At 37.0% G+C, this 21506-nt stretch overlaps 1 protein-coding gene across 1 annotated transcript in view; it reads right to left on the reverse strand.

The window, feature by feature from the left end:
• The window catches only part of LOC132543369 (uncharacterized), a 35692-nt gene extending 15959 nt beyond the window's left edge, over positions 1 to 19733 (reverse strand). Inside the window, exons 1-2 of the mRNA XM_060206861.1 lie at positions 19659 to 19733; positions 2810 to 2914 (exon numbers count right to left, since the gene is read on the reverse strand). Of these exons, the coding sequence (XP_060062844.1) occupies positions 2810 to 2914; positions 19659 to 19733 (180 nt within the window). The remainder of the gene's footprint in view (positions 1 to 2809; positions 2915 to 19658) is intronic.
• Between the last annotated feature and the right edge of the window lie 1773 nt (positions 19734 to 21506).

Below are 21506 nucleotides of genomic sequence, written 5' to 3' on the forward strand. Positions count from 1 at the left end.
GTTCCACTAGTACAAACCTAATGTGATACATTGGACATACATCAGAGTTTCATATATATAGATCACAGTTTCCCAGTTGAAATCAGATTTCTGCTTGACTATCAGCAGACTGATACCATCTACCATGAAATTTTTCTCATTTGTTTAAAATATAATACAACTATCATGTAGATTGTAACTGGTCGGTTTGACGCCAGTCTTGATATAGTGAGAACTTGGTCTACCAGTCTGTTTTGTCCCGCCTTCAGGCTTTGGTTGCTGACCCTAAGTAACACTGAGGTGGCCTCTGACACACGACCCACACAGTAGTTTAAGTAACAATAACAACACTAGATAATAGCAGTATTAGTCACAGCATACCACATGTAGTATTTTACAACATAGCTACAGGTGTCTCTAATAAAAATACTGTCAGCCATCCCTACACATAATTGTCCTGAGGTACCTGTCTCCACTCAATCCCTAAACATCATTGTCCCAAGGTACCCGTCTCCACTCCATCCCTTAACATCACTGTCCTGAGCTACCAGTCTCCACTCCATCCCTTAACATCACTGTCCTGAGCTACCAATCTCTACTCCATCCCTTAACATCACTGTCCTGAGGTACCAGTCTCTACTCCATCCCTTAACATCACTGTCTTGTGGTACCAGTCTCTACTCCATCCCTTAACATCACTGTCCTAAGCTACCAATCTCTACTCCATCCCTAAACATCATTGTCCTGAGGTACCTGTCTCCACTCCATCCCTAAACATCATTGTCACAAGGTACACGTCTCCACTCCATCCCTTAACATCACTGTCCTGAGGTACCAGTCTCTACTCCATCCCCAAACATCACTGTCCTGAGCTACCAATCTCCACTCCATCCCTTAACATCACTGTCCTGAGCTACCAATCTCTACTCCATCCCCAAACATCACTGTCCTGAGCTACCAATCTCTACTCCATCCCCAAACATCACTGTCCTGAGCTACCAATCTCCACTCCATCCCTTAACATCACTGTCCTCAGCTACCAATCTCCATTCCATCCCTTAACATCACTGTCCTCAGCTACCAATCTCTACTCCATCCCTTAACATCACTGTCCTCAGCTACCAATCTCCACTCCATCCCTTAACATCACTGTCCTCAGCTACCAATCTCTACTCCATCCCCAAACATCACTGTCCTGAGCTACCAATCTCTACTCCATCCACAAACATCACTGTCCTGAGCTACCAATCTCTACTCCATCCCTTAACATCACTGTCCTCAGCTACCAATCTCTACTCCATCCACAAACATCACTGTCCTCAGCTACCAATCTCTACTCCATCCCCGAATCTCACCTTCCAGAGTTATTTGCTTCTCATATTCCATTCCAAAATCTCATTATTCCAGATACTTGTGCCTGATCCATCATCAAATTCTATTATTACAGATTTACCCTTTATAAATTCAGATCCTGAATTAAGTAATTTCCCCTTCATCTCCATATTTCACTGTCCCTATCATTATAGAATCAAAACTAGCTGGACGTTGTAGCATGGACACACCTATATATAACTACAAAACAAGTTACCACAGAAAGTTAAAATTGTACCAAATAAAATACAATATTGTTTGATCCTTTAAGCCACAATAATTTGGTTCTGTCCATCATGCTTTAGCTTCAAACAACCCTTGCTCTACTTCAAGCAGGAGTCATGTTATTGAGATTATGAACAGGAACTGACGCTATAAGTTTTAGGCAGGACTGGTTGTCTAGACGATGAAGAACGTGACAAAAGCAATAAAATCTGTCATCTAACACGTCAATAATCTAGTTTTATTGACGAGTGACTGTTGACCTGAAATGATACTTACATAGGTACACAAAGACCGCCACTCTACACCTAACTTTGCCTATCACTTGTATTGGGTGTCACCACAAATTGAAATTAATACTTAAAGCACTCATAAAAACAGTTAAAGAGGTGAGTGCAGGTTTCTTTAGTTACATGTGGATGATATAAATGTACTTTTATAAATATAGGCATTCTGTTTACTTTAACTCTACTTCCAGTTTATCTTGCATTACAATTCATTTGATATTACATACTCTTTATTTTTTTGTAGTGAAATATATTGACATATATATAGTGCAATGTCTGAAGAAATCACACATGCTCTTTTGTTATAGAAAGGTGTAGAAGATATAATATCCCAGGAGATAACACATCCGGACATCAGTGGAACTTAACACATCGGGACATCAGTGGAACTTAACACATCCAGACAATAGAGGAACTTAACACATCTGGATATTAGTGGAACTTAACACATCTGGATATTAGTGGAACTTAACACATCTGGATATTAGTGGAACTTAACACATCTGGATATTAGTGGAACTTAACACATCTGGATATTAGTGGAACTTAACACATCCAGACATCAGTGGAACTTAACACACCCAGACATTAGAGGAACTTAACATACCAGACATTAGAGGAACTTAACATACAAGACATTAGTGGAACTTAACATACAAGACATTAGTGGAACTTAACACACAAGACATTAGTGGAACTTAACACACAAGACATTAGTGGAACTTAACACACCCAGACATTAGAGGAACTTAACATACAAGACATTAGTGGAACTTAACACACCCAGACATTAGAGGAACTTAACATACAAGACATTAGTGGAACTTAACATACAAGACATTAGTGGAACTTAACACACAAGACATTAGTGGAACTTAACACACCCAGATATCAGTGGAACCTTATTTCTGTTCACCTCACATCGCACCAACAAAAAACTTTACTTACACAAAAGACTGGAACTTTGTATTGCAGCTTGTTGTCTCAGGGTAGGGGTAAAGGTCACACATTTCATCTAAAAGCAAATCAAGGTCATTGGCGATGTTATTCAGCATCTGGAATCAGAAGATCAAAAGGCATGAATTATCATGTTTAATTTCAAGGTTTGAAAACAATGCATGAAAACAAAATATCAAACACAGGTAACATGCCTGATTCATGCTAAGTCATATTTACCTATAACATTTACTAGTAAAATTTACCTGGACACATATACTGTCACAGAATCAGAGATATAAACCATTGTACCATTATACTGTCACAGAATCAGAGATATAAACCATTGTACCATTATACTGTCACAGAATCAGAGATATAAACCAACGTACCATTATACTGTCACAGAATCAGAGATATAAACCAACGTACCATTATACTGTCACAGAATCAGAGATATAAACCATTGTACCATTATACTGTCACAGAATCAGAGATATAAACCAACGTACCATTATACTGTCACAGAATCAGAGATATAAACCATTGTACCATTATTCTGTCATAGAACCAGAGATATGAACATAGTCCCCATTAACAATGTCCCATTACAAAGGCAGTGTCATTAGAATGGAAAGAGATGAAAGAAGATTTTAATACTGACAAAAGAATTTTGATAAAAAGATTGATGAAGTAAATTATAGATAAAAAAAGTAAATCACAGGTAAATGTTGACAGGTAAAATCTTTATCTGACATGTGTTGTAGAGGTGGATCACACTGTTTTATGTCTGATGTTAGCCACTTCATTTCTTAAAGTTAAGTTCCGTCCCTAGTTCACTTACCCCTGATTAAACAGAGTGAATCTCCTCAGTAATACCCCTATTTATGTTAATTTATCACCATAATTACCTCATAATACATGATTTATATAAAACTAGACCAAATCCATAGAAATCAAGTCAACTGGAAAAAAACTTACAATAAAGGCTTTTAAATTGAGTGAATTCACTGATTATATCTGGCTGTCTGTGTTTTATCACAATGGCCTGGCCTGGTAATTACAATGGTGTCCTGTAGCAGGATTGATATGACTGATTGTGGCCACAATACACATCAGGACAGCCACCGGTAGTAAACCTCGATCACAAAGCCTTAGATAATGCACCTATATAAGTCAGAATATTTCTCTACCCCAGATGTTAGTGGTAATGTACCCTGTGTCAGGATATTTCTCTACCCCAGATATTAGTGGTAATGTGCCTTGTGTCAGGATATTTCGCTACCCCAGATGTTAGTGGTAATGTGCCTTGTGTCAGAATATTTCTCTACCCCAGATATTAGTGGTAATGTGCCCTGTGTCAGGATATTTCTCTACCCCAGATATTAGTGGTAATGTGCCTTGTGTCAGGATATTTCTCTACCCCAGATGTTAGTGGTAATGTGCCCTGTGTCAGAATATTTCTCTACCCCAGATATTAGTGGTAATGTGCCCTGTGTCAGGATATTTCTCTACCCCAGATATTAGTGGTAATGTGCCCTGTGTCAGAATATTTCTCTACCCCAGATATTAGTGGTAATGTGCCCTGTGTCAGAATATTTCTCTACCCCAGATATTAGTGGTAATGTACCCTGTGTCAGGATATTTCTCTACCCCAGATATTAGTGGTAATGTGCCTTGTGTCAGGATATTTCGCTACCCCAGATGTTAGTGGTAATGTGCCTTGTGTCAGGATATTTCTCTACCCCAGATATTAGTGGTAATGTGCCCTGTGTCAGAATATTTCTCTACCCCAGATATTAGTGGTAATGTGCCTTGTGTCAGGATATTTCTCTACCCCAGATGTTAGTGGTAATGTGCCTTGTGTCAGGATATTTCTCTACCCCAGATGTTAGTGGTAATGTGCCCTGTGTCAGGATATTTCTCTACCCCAGATATTAGTGGTAATGTGCCCTGTGTCAGAATATTTCTCTACCCCAGATATTAGTGGTAATGTGCCCTGTGTCAGGTTATTTCTCTACCCCAGATATTAGTGGTAATGTGCCCTGTGTCACAATATTTCTCTACCCAAGATATTAGTGGTAATGTACCCTGTGTCAGAATATTTCTCTACCCCAGATATTAGTGGTAATATGCCCTTTGTCAGGATATTTCTCTATCTCAGATATTAGTGGTAAAGTGCCCTGTGTCAGAATATTTCTCTTCCCCAGATATTAGTGGTAATGTGCCCTGTGTCAGGATATTTCTCTACCCCAGATATTAGTGGTAATGTACCCTGTGTCAGGATATTTCTCTACCCCAGATATTAGTGGTCATGTGCCCTGTGTCAGGATATTTCTCTACCCCAGATATTAGTGGTAATGTACCCTGTGTCAGGATATTTCTCTACCCCAGATATTAATGGTAATGTGCCCTGTGTCAGGATATTTCTCTACCCCAGATATGTGGTAATGTGCCCTGTGTCAGGATATTTCTCTACCCCAGATATTAGTGATAATGTGCCCTGTGTCAGGATATTTCTCTACCCCAGATATTAGTGGTAATGTGCCCTGTGTCAGGATATTTCTCTACCTCAGATATTAGTGGTAATATGCCCTGTGTCACAATATTTCTCTACCCCAGATATAAGTAGTAATTAACCCCGAGTCAGTCAGAATATTTCTCTGTACCCCAGATATAAGTGATAATGTGCCCTTTGTCCGAATATTTCTCTACCCCAGATATAATTAGTAATTTACCCTGAGTCAGTCAGAATATTTCTCTGTACCCCAGATATTAGTGATAATGTGCCCTGTGTCAGAATATTTCTCTACCTTAGATACCAGTGGTAATTTACCCTGAGTCAGTCAGACTATTTCTCTGCCTTAGATATTAGGTATAATACATCTGTACATCCTATTAAAGATGACAGCAGAGATCAATGAAGCTTGAAGCATGGAATTAAAACAATTGTTGATGAAAATGTTTTTCTTGTTGCTTACATGAATTTGTTCCAAAACCTGTTGAGTTAACCTTGAAGAGAAAAACAAACAATGTGATGGTTGACATGTGTCTCTAATATATTGCATAAAAACCAACTTTAACATACGAATACAACTTTGGTTATGTGCTCTGTGTCTATATATTACATCATATATAGATTTACACTTTTCCATTTGGGTGCATTATTGAAAGTGTTATTTTTTCAGAAATTCATACAGCAGCAAAAATCGTACAACATCTGTATACCATTTGCCCATGTGGGTATACCAACCATATAAAAATGTCAAATACCAAGGAAAAGTGCAGTCAAGAACAATAGGACATTGTCTGCCTACCTGTACACCTGCCTGACCAGGTAAACTTGTATGGTATTTCCCCACATTTACAGTCTAGCAAAGTCTGCTTTGTTAGTATAAACAACTCCAATGAATGTTTGTCTAGAATTAATGGCAATGACATTCACGGCAACAGTTGTTGACACAGCTAATCCCCATCATTAAGGGTCTGTCCTATACTGGCTGGTCAGCTAAAATACACAATGTCTCTTCCTAAACTGACTGGTTAGCTAAAATACACAATGTCTCTTCCTAAACTGACTGGTCAGCTAAAATACACAATGTCTCTTCCTAAACTGACTGGTGAGCTAAAATACACAATGTCTCTTCCTATACTGGCTGGTCAGCTAAAATACACCATGTCTCTTCCTAAACTGACTGGTGAGCTAAAATGTCTAATGTCTCTTCCTGTACTGACTGGTGAGCTAAAATACACAATGTCTCTTCCTATACTGGCTGGTGAGCTAAAATACACAATGTCTCTTCCTATACTGGCTGGTGAGCTAAAATACACAATGTCTCTTCCTAAACTGACTGGTTAGCTAAAATATCTAATGTCTCTTCCTATACTGGTTGGTCAGCTAAAATACACAATGTCTCTTCCTATACTGACTGGTCAGCTAAAATACACCATGTCTCTTCCTATACTGACTGGTCAGCTAAAATACACAATGTCTCTTCCTATACTGGCTGGTCAGCTAAAATACACAATGTCTCTTCCTATACTGGCTGGTCAGCTAAAATACACAATGTCTCTTCCTATACTGGCTGGTCAGCTAAAATACACAATGTCTCTTCCTATACTGGCTGGTCAGCTAAAATACACAATGACTCTTCCTATACTGACTGGTGAGCTAAAATACACAATGTCTCTTCCTATACTGGCTGGTGTGCTAAAATACACAGTGTCTCATCCTATACTGTCTGGTGAGCTAAAATACACAATGTCTCTTCCTATACTGGCTGGTCAGCTAAAATACACAATGACTCTTCCTATACTGACTGGTGAGCTAAAATACACAATGTCTCTTCCTATACTGGCTGGTGAGCTAAAATACACAATGTCTCTTCCTATACTGGCTGGTGAGCTAAAATACACAATGTCTCTTCCTATACTGACTGGTGAGCTAAAATACACAATGTCTCTTCCTATACTGGCTGGTGAGCTAAAATACACAATGACTCTTCCTATACTGACTGGTCAGCTAAAATACACAATGTCTCTTCCTATACTGACTGGTGAGCTAAAATACACAATGTCTCTTCCTATACTGGCTGGTCAGCTAAAATACACAATGTCTCTTCCTATACTGACTGGTGAGCTAAAATACACCATGTCTCTTCCTACACAGACTGGTGAGCTAAAATACACAATGTCTCTTCCTATACTGTCTGGTGTGCTAAAATACACAATGACTCTTCCTATACTGACTGGTCAGCTAAAATACACAATGTCTCTTCCTATACTGACTGGTGAGCTAAAATACACCATGTCTCTTCCTATACTGGCTGGTGAGCTAAAATACACAATGACTCTTCCTATACTGACTGGTCAGCTAAAATACACAATGTCTCTTCCTATACTGACTGGTCAGCTAAAATACACAATGACTCTTCCTATACTGACTGGTGAGCTAAAATACACACTGTCTCTTCCTATACTGACTGGTGAGCTAAAATACACAATGTCTCTTCCTATACTGGCTGGTGAGCTAAAATATCTAATGTCTCTTCCTATACTGGCTGGTGAGCTAAAATATTGGTGAGCTAAAATACACAATGTCTCTTCCTATACTGGCTGGTGAGCTAAAATATCTAATGTCTCTTCCTATACTGGCTGGTGAGCTAAAATATCTAATGTCTCTTCCTATACTGGCTGGTCAGCTAAAATACACAATGTCTCTTCCTATACTGGCTGGTGAGCTAAAATACACAATGTCTCTTCCTATACTGACTGGTGAGCTAAAATACACAATGTCTCTTCCTATACTGACTGGTGAGCTAAAATATACAATGTCTCTTCCTATACTTGATGGTGAGATAAAAAGTCTGATGAGTAACATCATACTTTAGAGTTAGTCCAGCAATTTCATTCTATGTCTCACATTAGACTTTAGGTTTCATTCTAAGAGTGGTCAGCTTATGTCTTATATCTACCTTAGTATCTTGTAATACACTGCCAATTATCCAATGATCATCTTACCTACATTACAGCATGTGGTAATCCTTCATGTCCATATAAGTCCACAACTAATTAACTTTCCACACACAGTTACCTCCACTTTTCACAACATTCTATCTCCTTCACCAAAGTACTATCCTCCATGACAATCACTACGTACGTCGGTATGTCCGGCGTGTTTTAATGGATCACTAACATCCAGGAAAATAATCTCAGATTTACACAGTTCTAAGAGTGACAGTCCTTTGTCAAATGTTCTACTAAATAATAACAGATCCACCAAAATAGCCAATGTTCAGTTTGTCAAGACACAGGTGAGTCGCACACAGACTGACCAATGTGTAGTTTGTGTGGACAAAGTTTTAGAGCTGTGAGTGAGAGTAGAGCCAGTGTCAACAGTGGTCGTGGAGTGTGACAAAATGTAGGGCACTCCCCTTATCGCAGGTTATTATCACTATCCCACACACTGTACAATCGGGCATACCCCAGTACACACACATACTGCCAACAATCTCACAGGTAAACAGTTATGTCATAGTCCTTTGTCACAGACTACAAATATGTTCATCAGGTTTTTTTTCAAATCATGTTCCCTTCGGATTCCTCCAATGATCAGCCAACATTTGCTCATTTGCTATATCCTTATTCACAATCTAACATGTCACATACATTTAATACATTCCAACCCCCCTGGTAAATATATAGTACATTGTATAGTGTCATAAGCTGTACGATACCAAACAAGGTGACTTCCACCACACAAGCTGACAATACGTTTTCATAACTGCAACAACATAAAATATTAAATTCCAAAAACTGAAATGCATGCAATGTAAACGCTGTGAAGTAAAACCAGGTGGGTGATACAGAACAGTCACTAAAAAGATACACTGTCAAGATATAAGATACACTAGGGGATACATTGATCACTACACCATCACAATGATACACTGTGGGGGGATATATCACTACACCATCACAATGATGCACTGTGGAGATATATCACTACACCATCACAATGATACACTGTGGGGGGATATATCACTACACCATCACAATGATACACTGTGAGGATATATCACTACACCATCACAATGATACACTGTGAGGATATATCACTACACCATCACAATGATACACTGTGAGGATATATCACTACACCATCACAATGATACACTGTGGGGGGATATATCACTACACCATCACAATGATACACTGTGGGGATATATCACTACACCATCACAATGATACACTGTGGAGATATATCACTACACCATCACAATGATACACTGTGGGGGGATATATCACTACACCATCACAATGATACACTGTGGGGATATATCACTACACCATCACAATGATACACTGTGGGGGGATATATCACTACACCATCACAATGATACACTGTGGGGGATATATCACTACACCATCACAATGATACACTGTGGGGATATATCACTACACCATCACAATGATACACTGTGGGGGGATATATCACTACACCATCACAATGATACACTGTGGGGGGATATATCACTACACCATCACAATGATACACTGTGGGGATATATCACTACACCATCACAATGATACACTGTGGGGATATATCACTACACCATCACAATGATACACTGTGGGGGGATATATCACTACACCATCACAATGATACACTGTGGGGATATATCACTACACCATCACAATGATACACTGTATATCACTACACCATCACAATGGGGGATATATCACTACACCATCACAATGATACACTGTGATACACTGGGGGATATATCACTACACCATCACAATGATACACTGTGGGGGGATATATCACTACACCATCACAATGATACACTGTGGGGGGATATATCACTACACCATCACAATGATACACTGTGGGGGGATATATCACTACACCATCACAATGATACACTGTGGGGGGATATATCACTACACCATCACAATGATACACTGTGGGGGGGATATATCACTACACCATCACAATGATACACTGTGGGGGGATATATCACTACACCATCACAATGATACACTGTGGGGATATATCACTACACCATCACAATGATACACTGTGGGGGGATATATCACTACACCATCACAAAGACACTGTGGGGATATATCACTACACCATCACAATGATACACTGTGGGGGGATATATCACTACACCATCACAATGATACACTGTGGGGGGATATATCACTACACCATCACAATGATACACTGTGGGGATATATCACTACACCATCACAATGATACACTGTGGGGGGATATATCACTACACCATCACAATGATACACTGTGGGGGGATATATCACTACACCATCACAATGATACACTGTGGGGGGATATCACAATGATACACTGTGGGGGGATATCACAATCACTACACCATCACAATGATACACTGTGGGGATATATCACTACACCATCACAATGATACACTGTGGGGGATATATCACTACACCATCACAATGATACACTGTGGAGATATATCACTACACCATCACAATGATACACTGTGGGGGGATATATCACTACACCATCACAATGATACACTGTGGGGATATATCACTACACCATCACAATGATACACTGATACACTGATATATCACTACACCATCACAATGATACACTGGGGGATATATCACTACACCATCACAATGATACACTGGGGGGATATATCACTACACCATCACAATGATACACTGTGGGGGGATATATCACTACACCATCACAATGATACACTGTGGGGGGATATATCACTACACCATCACAATGATACACTGTGGGGATATATCACTACACCATCACAATGATACACTGTGGGGATATATCACTACACCATCACAATGATACACTGTGGGGGGATATATCACTACACCATCACAATGATACACTGTGGGGATATATCACTACACCATCACAATGATACACTGTGGGGGGATATATCACTACACCATCACAATGATACACTGTGGGGGGATATATCACTACACCATCACAATGATACACTGTGAGGATATATCACTACACCATCACAATGATACACTGTGGGGGGGATATATCACTACACCATCACAATGATACACTGTGGGGGGGATATATCACTACACCATCACAATGATGCACTGTGGAGATATATCACTACACCATCACAATGATACACTGTGGGGGGGATATATCACTACACCAATATCATTCATTTTGGATTTAGAGATATACAACTGTGTCATGATACATTGCCAGGATATATATCTATGCAGTATATACCACTATAATGATACTCTCGAATAGCCATATTATCTGATCAAAGAATGCTTTATACTTATAGTCAAGTGAAATATGACATAATCATTGTGACAATGACACCATGTTTAGATTTCAGAGTCATTTACCACCAATTTATACCCAGTTATATATAAAAAATACATTCTGTAAAAACTTAATATCAATATATAAATATGTGCAAACAGAATTTTGTCACAGCATTTTTAGGTTGTTATTGTAAAATTAAATTTAAAAGATGACAGGTGGACTATGCCAATATCAGTAAATCCTGTTCTTAGAAATCCTGGGAGTGCCTTTGTTGGAGATACAGTAGCTGATATATACTGGTGGCGTCACATATATAATATCTAAAGCAGGTAAATTAAAAATGATAAGGTACAGAAGAATAATCCTTTCTTGAGTATGGACATAACATTATTGGTTCTTGGGTAAACAAAAACGCCATATAAAACAAATTTGTATACAACATGATTCAGGTATTCAATAGATGTTCTGAATGATCAGCATGTCCTGCTTTTTTGAGTGGAGCTTAAGGAGACTGGACCCTTTCACAAATAACTGCTAAATTGTCTTGAAACTATTTTTACATAATATCAATTTTTGATATTTACAGTTAAAATACTCACATAACACATAGCTGTAAAAACCTCAATTTAAATCATATATATATTGCCTTCATCATTGCAGACAATTCCACAACTTGAGGTTTGCCTTTCCAGTCTGTCTGAGAATACAACAGTGCAACCCTGTCTCATTCTCGTCACTACTGAAGTCTGACCATGCATCAATATCTTTTATGACAATGGATGTTCTTAGTTTGGAACATGAATGGTCATGAAAACTACTACATTCATCATTACAGTCACTTTCAAAAAACGTCTTGTCTTTTATCACCATTGTTAAGATCACACAACAGAAGCAATACGAAATTTACATCCTATTGCAAAATGCCTTGTACAAAAATAGGAAGTTATGTTGGGTCAAGGCTCTTTAATAGATATTAATAATTTTGTCTATAAGGAAGGCCTCAGTATCTGAATCATGTTGTATATCAAGGTGTACAGGAACAGTAGCTCCTCTGTGAAGGTTCACAACAGCTCTAACATAAAGACTCATCCTAAACAGGAAAGAATTGAAAAAATCTTTTGAAAATTATATATATTGTTTATAGCCTTTATCAAAGCAAGCAGAAAAAATTGGTAGAAAAATGGCATTGTCTGAAATCTTGTCAATGAACTAAGGCAAAAAATTCATACATTTAAAATCCTTGTGGGAGCATAATTTATGTAATTTTTATGTTTGAAGTTCAGATTAAAAACAATAGGATTTTCTCCGTCCAATATACAAAGTTGTACAAGCAAATCACTAATATGGACATGGACAATGTTTTATACTTAGTCATAGCGAGTCACTGATAGGAACACAGACAATGTGTTCTAAATTTTTTCTAGCGAGTAACTGATAGGAACACAGACAATGTGTTCTAAATCTTTTCTAGCGAGTAACTGATAGGAACACAGACAATGTGTTCTAAATCTTTTCTAGCGAGTAAGTGATAGGAACACAGACAATGGGTTCTAACTCTTTTTAGCAAGTCAGTGATAGGAACACAGACAATGTGTTCTAAATGTTTTCTAGCAAGTCACCGATAGGAACACAGACAATGTGTTCTAAAATGTCACCAAAGTAGACATGGATGTGTTCTAGCAAGTCACAAATAGAGGAAAACATAGACCATGTGTTCTAGTTAGTCACATATGGAGAGGGACATGGACCGTGTGTTCTAGTTAGTCATTAATGGACAGGGACACAGACCGTGTGTTCTAATTTGTCACATATGGAGAGGGACATGGACCATGTGTTCTGGTTAGTCATTAATGGAGAGGGACATGGACCATGTGGTCTGATTAGTCACATATGGAGAGGGACATGGACCATGTGTTCTGATTAGTCACATCTGTAGAGGGACATGGACCATGTGTTCTGATAAGTCACATCTGTAGAGGGACATGGACCATGTGTTTTGGTTAGTCACTAATGGAGAGAGACATGGACCATGTGTTCTGATTAGTCACTACTGGAGAAGGACATGGACCATGTGTTCTTATTAGTCACTACAGGAGAGGGACATGGACCATGTGTTTTGGTTAGTCACTAATGGAGAGGGACATGGACCATGTGTTCTGATTAGTCACTACTGGAGAGGGACATGGACCATGTGTTCTGATTAGTCACATCTGTAGAGGGACATGGACCATGTGTTCTGATTAGTCACATCTGTAGAGGGACATGGACCATGTGTTTTGGTTAGTCACTAATGGAGAGGGACATGGACCATGTGTTCTGATTAGTCACTACTGGAGAGGGACATGGACCATGTGTTCTTATTAGTCACTACTGGAGAGGGACATGGACCATGTGTTCTGATTAGTCACTACTGGAGAGGGACATGGACCAAGCTTGACAAAATAACAAGGTACATTGATATTAGTGTATATTTCCACCCCTATATACACACAGCTGTGTCAAGAAATGACTTCATTCACAAACTTATGTACCAGTTTCCATTCATAAAATCTGGAACTGATTTAATGGCTTCTGATTTGGCTCCAGGTCTACACTATAGCCTGATAAACTGAGATATTTAATACACCAAGATGACTGACCTGTTACACCCCTTTAACTTCTGGGTGATGGAATGTCGACTATTATCAACTAAAATTAAATAATTATCAGATTTCCTTTGAAATACATCTATACAAAATATGTCTGAATATGGGCCAATTTCCTAAAATTTGACTTGACATTGATGGAAGTTTATGGAGTGTAAAACAGGCAAATATATGGTAAGGTGGTCCAATCCTTCCATTAGGGGCTTAGTGTCAGATTCTGTATTGCTGACAAATATGTGGCAGGTTATACAAGGAGTCGTTGGTAATGGTGCATCAGTCAGCTACTTTAGCCATATCTTGGGGACGCTACACTGAAAACACAGCGTGATGATAATAATCTCCACATTTCCAAATCAAAGCCAAAAGTTTGAATGGAAGGAAAGCCTTTTTTCAAGGTGTAAAGAACATGCAATTTCACTTGCACTTAATGAATAAATTGCAATTTGGATATTTAAAAAAAGATGTTGGTTTCCTGTTTTCCTTCTGAATATCATTTGCTGTACCTTCCTTAATACTTTTTCATTTATCATGGAAGCACTATTAAAGTCATGATCACCCTTCCTACCTTCTACATAAAAACATCCTTTTCTTTACCAATCTACCTAACCAAATTCTTTCTCAAGTTTAACAGGAAACGAACATGTTTTTGTTTCTGTTTGATAGAGCTGTTTTGAACATATCTGAATGAAGAAGAGAAGAAGATGAAAATAATGAGAGATTAGACAAATATAATCTTACCAGTACAAACTCCAACCGTCGAAAGTAATGCTTGTAATGACAAGGGTTGAAAAATAACAATTAATACCACAATATCAAATATGATTATCAGGAGTCACACTAAACTCTAACACTATTCAATATACAAAATATAGATTATATATTAGCTACTTACCTTTCTATTAAATATCATGATAAAAACATTAAGACAAGATAAAACATGTGAAATTTTATGCAAAGAATGCACTGCAAGTGAACCCATGCCTTAAGTAATAAGTTACATTGGCAGTTAAGTAATGTAGGAGATAGGAGCCAAGACAAATGCTTTCTTTGATGTAGGTCAAAGGTCAAAATGTAGGTAGAACAACCTCATTTTCATACAAAACACACTGTCTCACCATGGTGGACCCTTACACCAAGTGTGTAGATCCAGTGACAAGTAGAGAAGAAAATAGAGAGCCACAACAATTTTTTTCTTGGATGTAGGTCAAAAGTCAAAATGTAGGTCAGGTAAATACATATCATAAGTAGAAATGTCCAGATGCTTACACCGTTCACTAAACTTGCATGCACTAATTAAGACAATCAAAGATAATTATATGATACAAAAATATATAGCTAATGGTAAGGATGATAAAGTAAAACGTAAATTTGAGAATGAATGGAAAAAATGGGAAAAATTAATACAGTTTTGATCTACACACTTTGATCTATTATCCATCACATTACTAGTTTTTCTTTTTTTCTTTTTTTTCTATAATTTTTTATAATTATATACATAACAGTCCTTGACCATACCGAGTAATCAGATATAAAGAAAGAAAAGCATTAAAAGCTTACTCTAACCTATTTTACCATCTCACCCAACAATCCACTTTACTATTTCTTCATTTTCTTCAATTTCTTTCTCTTTAAATTTCTTATCCCTAATAAAGTTCTATTTCATTTCTTCATTTCTGTATGTTGAAGTCAATTTATGGTTGTGTGTGTGTTTATGCATGTGTGCATGGGTGCATTTGAAACAAAAGTTTACTGTGATATTTATGAATCATAAGGTTTCATAATGGTTATGAAAGTATGAATCTTGATTTGATGATGATGATGAATTGTTGAATGTGGATGATGATGATGCATTATTTAGTATGTACAATAATCATGATAGTAATATTGATTGTGATATATATGTTGAAATGAATGATGAGGAAGATTATCATGTTTTTGAGGATGATGATGATGATGATGATGATGATGATGATGATGATGATGATGATGATGATGATGATGATGATGATGATGATGATGATGATGATGATGATGATGATGATGCATTATTTAGTGTGTAACATAATAATATTGATTGTGATATATGAGGATTATCATGTATGGTGATAATAATAATAATAATAATAATAGTAGTAATGATCACATGCATTTTTGAATGTTGATGATGATGTTGATGATTCTTTTGAATGGAGTGTACTTGTTTGACACGCAATGACTATATGTGCACCTGTGGTTGGATGTGTGAGAGGGTGTGAGTGTATTTGTCCTGTTCAACGTGTAAAATCTTGAAATATAAAAAATAATAAAAAAAAAAGTAGGAATGTCCAGTAATTAGGGAGTGTTGATGTCTGATGGCATAATGTTTTATGTCTAATGTATTTTTTGTAGTTAGCATACAGAATGAACTAGCAGTAGAATGATTTGTGTCTTATATAGGTAACTAGTATTTGTGTCTAATATAGGTAACTAGCATACAGAAGGAACCAACAGTAGAATGTTTTGTGTCTTATATAGGTAACTAGTATTTGTGTCTAATATAGGTAACTAGCATACAGAAGGAACCAACAGTAGAATGTTTTGTGTCTTATATAGGTAACTAGTATTTGTGTCTAATATAGGTAACTAGCATACAGAAGGAACCAACAGTAGAATGTTTTGTGTCTTATATAGGTAACTAGTATTTGTGTCTAATATAGGTAACTAGCATACAGAAGGAACCAACAGTAGAATGTTTTGTGTCTTAAATAGGTAACTAGTATTTGTGTCTAATATAGGTAACTAGCATACAGAAGGAACCAACAGTAGAATGTTTTGTGTCTTATATAGGTAACTAGTATTTGTGTCTAATATAGGTAACTAGCATACAGAAGGAACCAACAGTAGAATGTTTTGTGTCTTATATAGGTAACTAGTATTTGTGTTTAATATAGGTAACTAGCATACAGAAGGAACCAACAGTAGAATGTTTTGTGTCTTAAATAGGTAACTAGTATTTGTGTCTAATATAGGTAACTAGCATACAGAAGGAACCAACAGTAGAATGTTTTGTGTCTTAAATAGGTAACTAGTATTTGTGTCTAATATAGGTAACTAGCATACAGAAGGAACTAATAGTAGAATGTTTTGTGTCTTAAATAGGTAACTAGTATTTGTGTCTAATATAGGTAACTAGCATACAGAAGGAACCAACAGTAGAATGTTTTGTGTCTTAAATAGGTAACTAGTATTTGTGTCTAATATAGGTAACTAGCATACAGAAGGAACCAACAGTAGAATGTTTTGTGTCTTATATAGGTAACTAGTATTTGTGTCTAATATAGGTAACTAGCATACAGAAGGAACCAACAGTAGAATGTTTTGTGTCTTAAATAGGTAACTAGTATTTGTGTCTAATATAGGTAACTAGCATACAGAAGGAACCAGCAGCAGAATGTTTTGTGTCTTAAATAGAAAACTAGTATTTGAGTCCAATATAGGTAACAAGGTAGAAAAGAATCTGAATGTAGGTCATAACAATTTGCTGTGAACTGCATATCTGAACCACAATCAACTATACATACTTACCTTCATAGATATGTATCTTACAGCCTACATGTAACTTTTTATTGACTTTGACAAATTTTGCATTTGAAATTACTGACTTGGTGTGTTGTCTCTTTTATCAACAGTAAACTTGAAAGCCATCAATGACAGTATGAAGTGATGTCAAAACATTTACTTGTACTGCCTGTTACTAAATAATTCTACATATTATCAATGAAAGACCAAAAATAAACAATTAATGTACTTGACATCCATTTTAGTTGGTATTGTTAAGGTTTAAAATACATCTACGAATATTTCTTGTTTCAGATATATCAATGTCACCTCTTCACGGAATATTGAAAGTTGCAGACTTCAGTCAGAGGTGACTACCTCAACATCTTATTTTTGAAGTTAGATTTTGTTGAATAATACGTTGTGAAGAATATAATTTCTAACAATTTGGCAAGATATCCCATCTCCCCTTAATATCATGGAATACAGGTTTTACTGACATACTGTCTCACCAATTATTTCTGTCTCTCAGTGTCATTAAAGGTAGGTTTAACTGACATACTGTCTCACCAATTATTTCTGTCTCTCTCAGTGTCATTAAAGGTAGGTTTAACTGACATACTGTCTCACCAATTATTTCTGTCTCTCTCAGTATCATTAAAGGTAGGTTTAACTCAGTATTAAGATCATTAAAGGTTTTAACTGACATACTGTCACCAATTATTTGTCTCTCTCCTATTATTGACCTGTCACCAATTATTTGTCTCTCTCAGTATCATTAAAGGTAGGTTTAACTGACATACTGTCTCACCAATTATTTCTGTCTCTCTCAGTATCATTAAAGGTAGGTTTAACTGACATACTGTCTCACCAATTATTTCTGTCTGTCTCAGTGTCATTAAAGGTAGGTTTAACTGACATACTGTCTCACCAATTATTTCTGTCTCTCTCAGTGTCATTATTCTTGTTTACCCTGGTGTCAGTAAAGACAGGTTTTACTGACATACTGTCTAACCAATTATTCCTGTTTACCCCAGTGTCAGTAAAGACAGGTTTTACTGACATACTGTCTAACCAATTATTCCTGTTTACCCCAGTGTCAGTAAAGACAGGTTTTACTGACATACTGTCTAACCAATTATTCCTGTTTACCCCAGTGTCAGTAAAGACAGGTTTTACTGACATACTGTCTAACCAATTATTCCTGTTAACCCCAGTGCCAGTAAGTATATATTGGTAAAAAAACAGGTTTTATAGACACATTAAGTTCCAGCCTTAATCATAGGTTAAAATAATGTAATGGGAACTGCCAAATCTGACCAAAGTATCCCTTTGGCGTCTATTAAATCAGGACTATCTATACATGGCAAAAGCAACAATTCATCTATTCTCAGACTACCTGATGTATGTATGTGTCAGATATTACACTGACACTTAATTACAGAAATGTACCTTGCCTGAACAAATGTACCCTATCTATAGAAATGTACATCACCTGTACAAAGGTACTTACCGATAGAAATATACTCACCTGTACAAATATACTCACCTGTACAAAGGTACTTTACCTGTACAAATGTACCTTACATATAGAAATGTACTTCGCCTGTACAAATGTACCTTACACATAAAAATGTACTTTACCTGTACAAATGTACCTTACATATAAAAATGTACTTCACCTGTACAAATGTACCTTACATGTAAAAATGTACTTTACCTGTACAAAGGTACTTACCTAAAGAAATGTACTTCACCTGTACAAATGTACCTTACTTATAGAATGTACCTTACCTGTAGACATACAGTTGTAGAAATGCATCTGATCTACCTGCTAAGTTGGATTCTTACCTTCTGATAGCTTGAGGAGGGTTGATATACCTCCATGTCAGCAGGATCACTAGTGTCGTCACAAGCTTCCTCCATCATCATAACTTTCATATCCACCTCCAACCACTTGTTCTTACGGCCATGTAACAAGGATAGGCTGTGAAACACAACTGTTCATTAACACCTCACCTGCCCACTTTTCTATTAACACTTTTAGAAATGAATCATCAGATATCAGTGTCAATGTCAGTATCTTAACTGACTTGACTTTAACATCCAGGGAAAAATAACTCAATCACATCCACAAGATCAAGCCAAAATGTCTTCTGACACAAAATCAATGTAGATGGTGTGATAACTGGAACACTAGCTGTAGTTCCCATCAACATGTATGTTGGTCAACCCTCAAATCTCTGAGAAGCGAGAGGTGCAGGTGTCAAAGAAATTTGTCCCAAATGAGCCAAGAGAGAAGGAGTGGAATCAGTACCGATTTCTTTGGACTTTGGACTCAGTCTTCTCACAAACGCAGACACTTGTGTATTAGTGGACTCAGTCAGGTTTAAAATCCTCCGAATCAGAGAACGTTGCAGACATGTTGCAAAATCGTCAAGTTTGTTTCATGTTCATGCCAAGCCTTGATGATGATGATGATGTTCTGAAGAAAAAAGGCAAATGAGAAAAAAAGATGAGGTGGGCCCACTACATACACTTGTTAATTAAACAGGCTTGTTTACAATGTCAAAAGTATACAATATGGGATTGACGTAAAAAATCTCTACAACATACAGGGCCTTGTGTGCCACACAAAAATTACTCATTAATCATTTTTATCTAAACCTCTACTATATATCTCAGCATTTCTATTTAAAACACATTCTACAACATTTTTATCACTTCCTTCAAATATATTCATAAAACCAATACAACAGAATTGGTATTGATCTTCCATATAACAATAGGAAATATTTGGTAGATAAAAGGATGATGTATCAGTTGTGTGTCATGCTGCACTCTAGATACACTGCCTATATACCCTCACTACAACTCTGTCATACCATCAAGTCAAATTATCAATATCCTACATACCCCTCACTACAACTCTGTCATACCATCAAGTCAAACTACTGACAAACTACATCACCCTGACTACAACTTTGTCATACCATCAAGTCAAATTATCAATATCCTACATACCCCTCCTACATACCCCTCACTACAACTCTGTCATACCATCAAGTCAAACTACTGACAAACTACATAATCCTGACTACAACTCTGTCATACCATCAAGTCAAACTACTGACAAACTACATCAAGTCAAACTACTGACAAACTACAACTCTGTCATACCATCAAGTCAAATTATCAATATCCTACATACCCCTCACTACAACTCTGTCATACCATCAAGTCAAACTACTGACAAACTACATAATCCTGACTACAACTTTGTCATACCATCAAGTCAAATTATCAATATCCTACATACCCCTCACTACAACTCTGTCATACCATCAAGTCAAATTATCAATATCCTACATACCCCTCACTACAACTCTGTCATACCATCAAGTCAAACTACTGACAAACTACATCACCCTGACTACAACTTTGTCATACCATCAAGTCAAATTATCAATATCCTACATACCCCTCACTACAACTCTGTCATACCATCAAGTCAAATTATCAATATCCTACATACCCCTCACTACAACTCTGTCATACCATCAAGTCAAACTACTGACAAACTACATCACCCTGACTACAACTTTGTCATACCATCAAGTCAAATTATCAATATCCTACATACCCCTCACTACAACTCTGTCATACCATCAAGTCAAACTACTGACAAACTACATAACC

This window comes from Ylistrum balloti, unplaced genomic scaffold, assembly GCF_031769215.1.
Source record: "Ylistrum balloti isolate Yb309-2 unplaced genomic scaffold, AGI_CSIRO_Ybal_v1 Utg369754, whole genome shotgun sequence".
Lineage (NCBI taxonomy): Eukaryota > Metazoa > Mollusca > Bivalvia > Pectinida > Pectinidae > Ylistrum > Ylistrum balloti.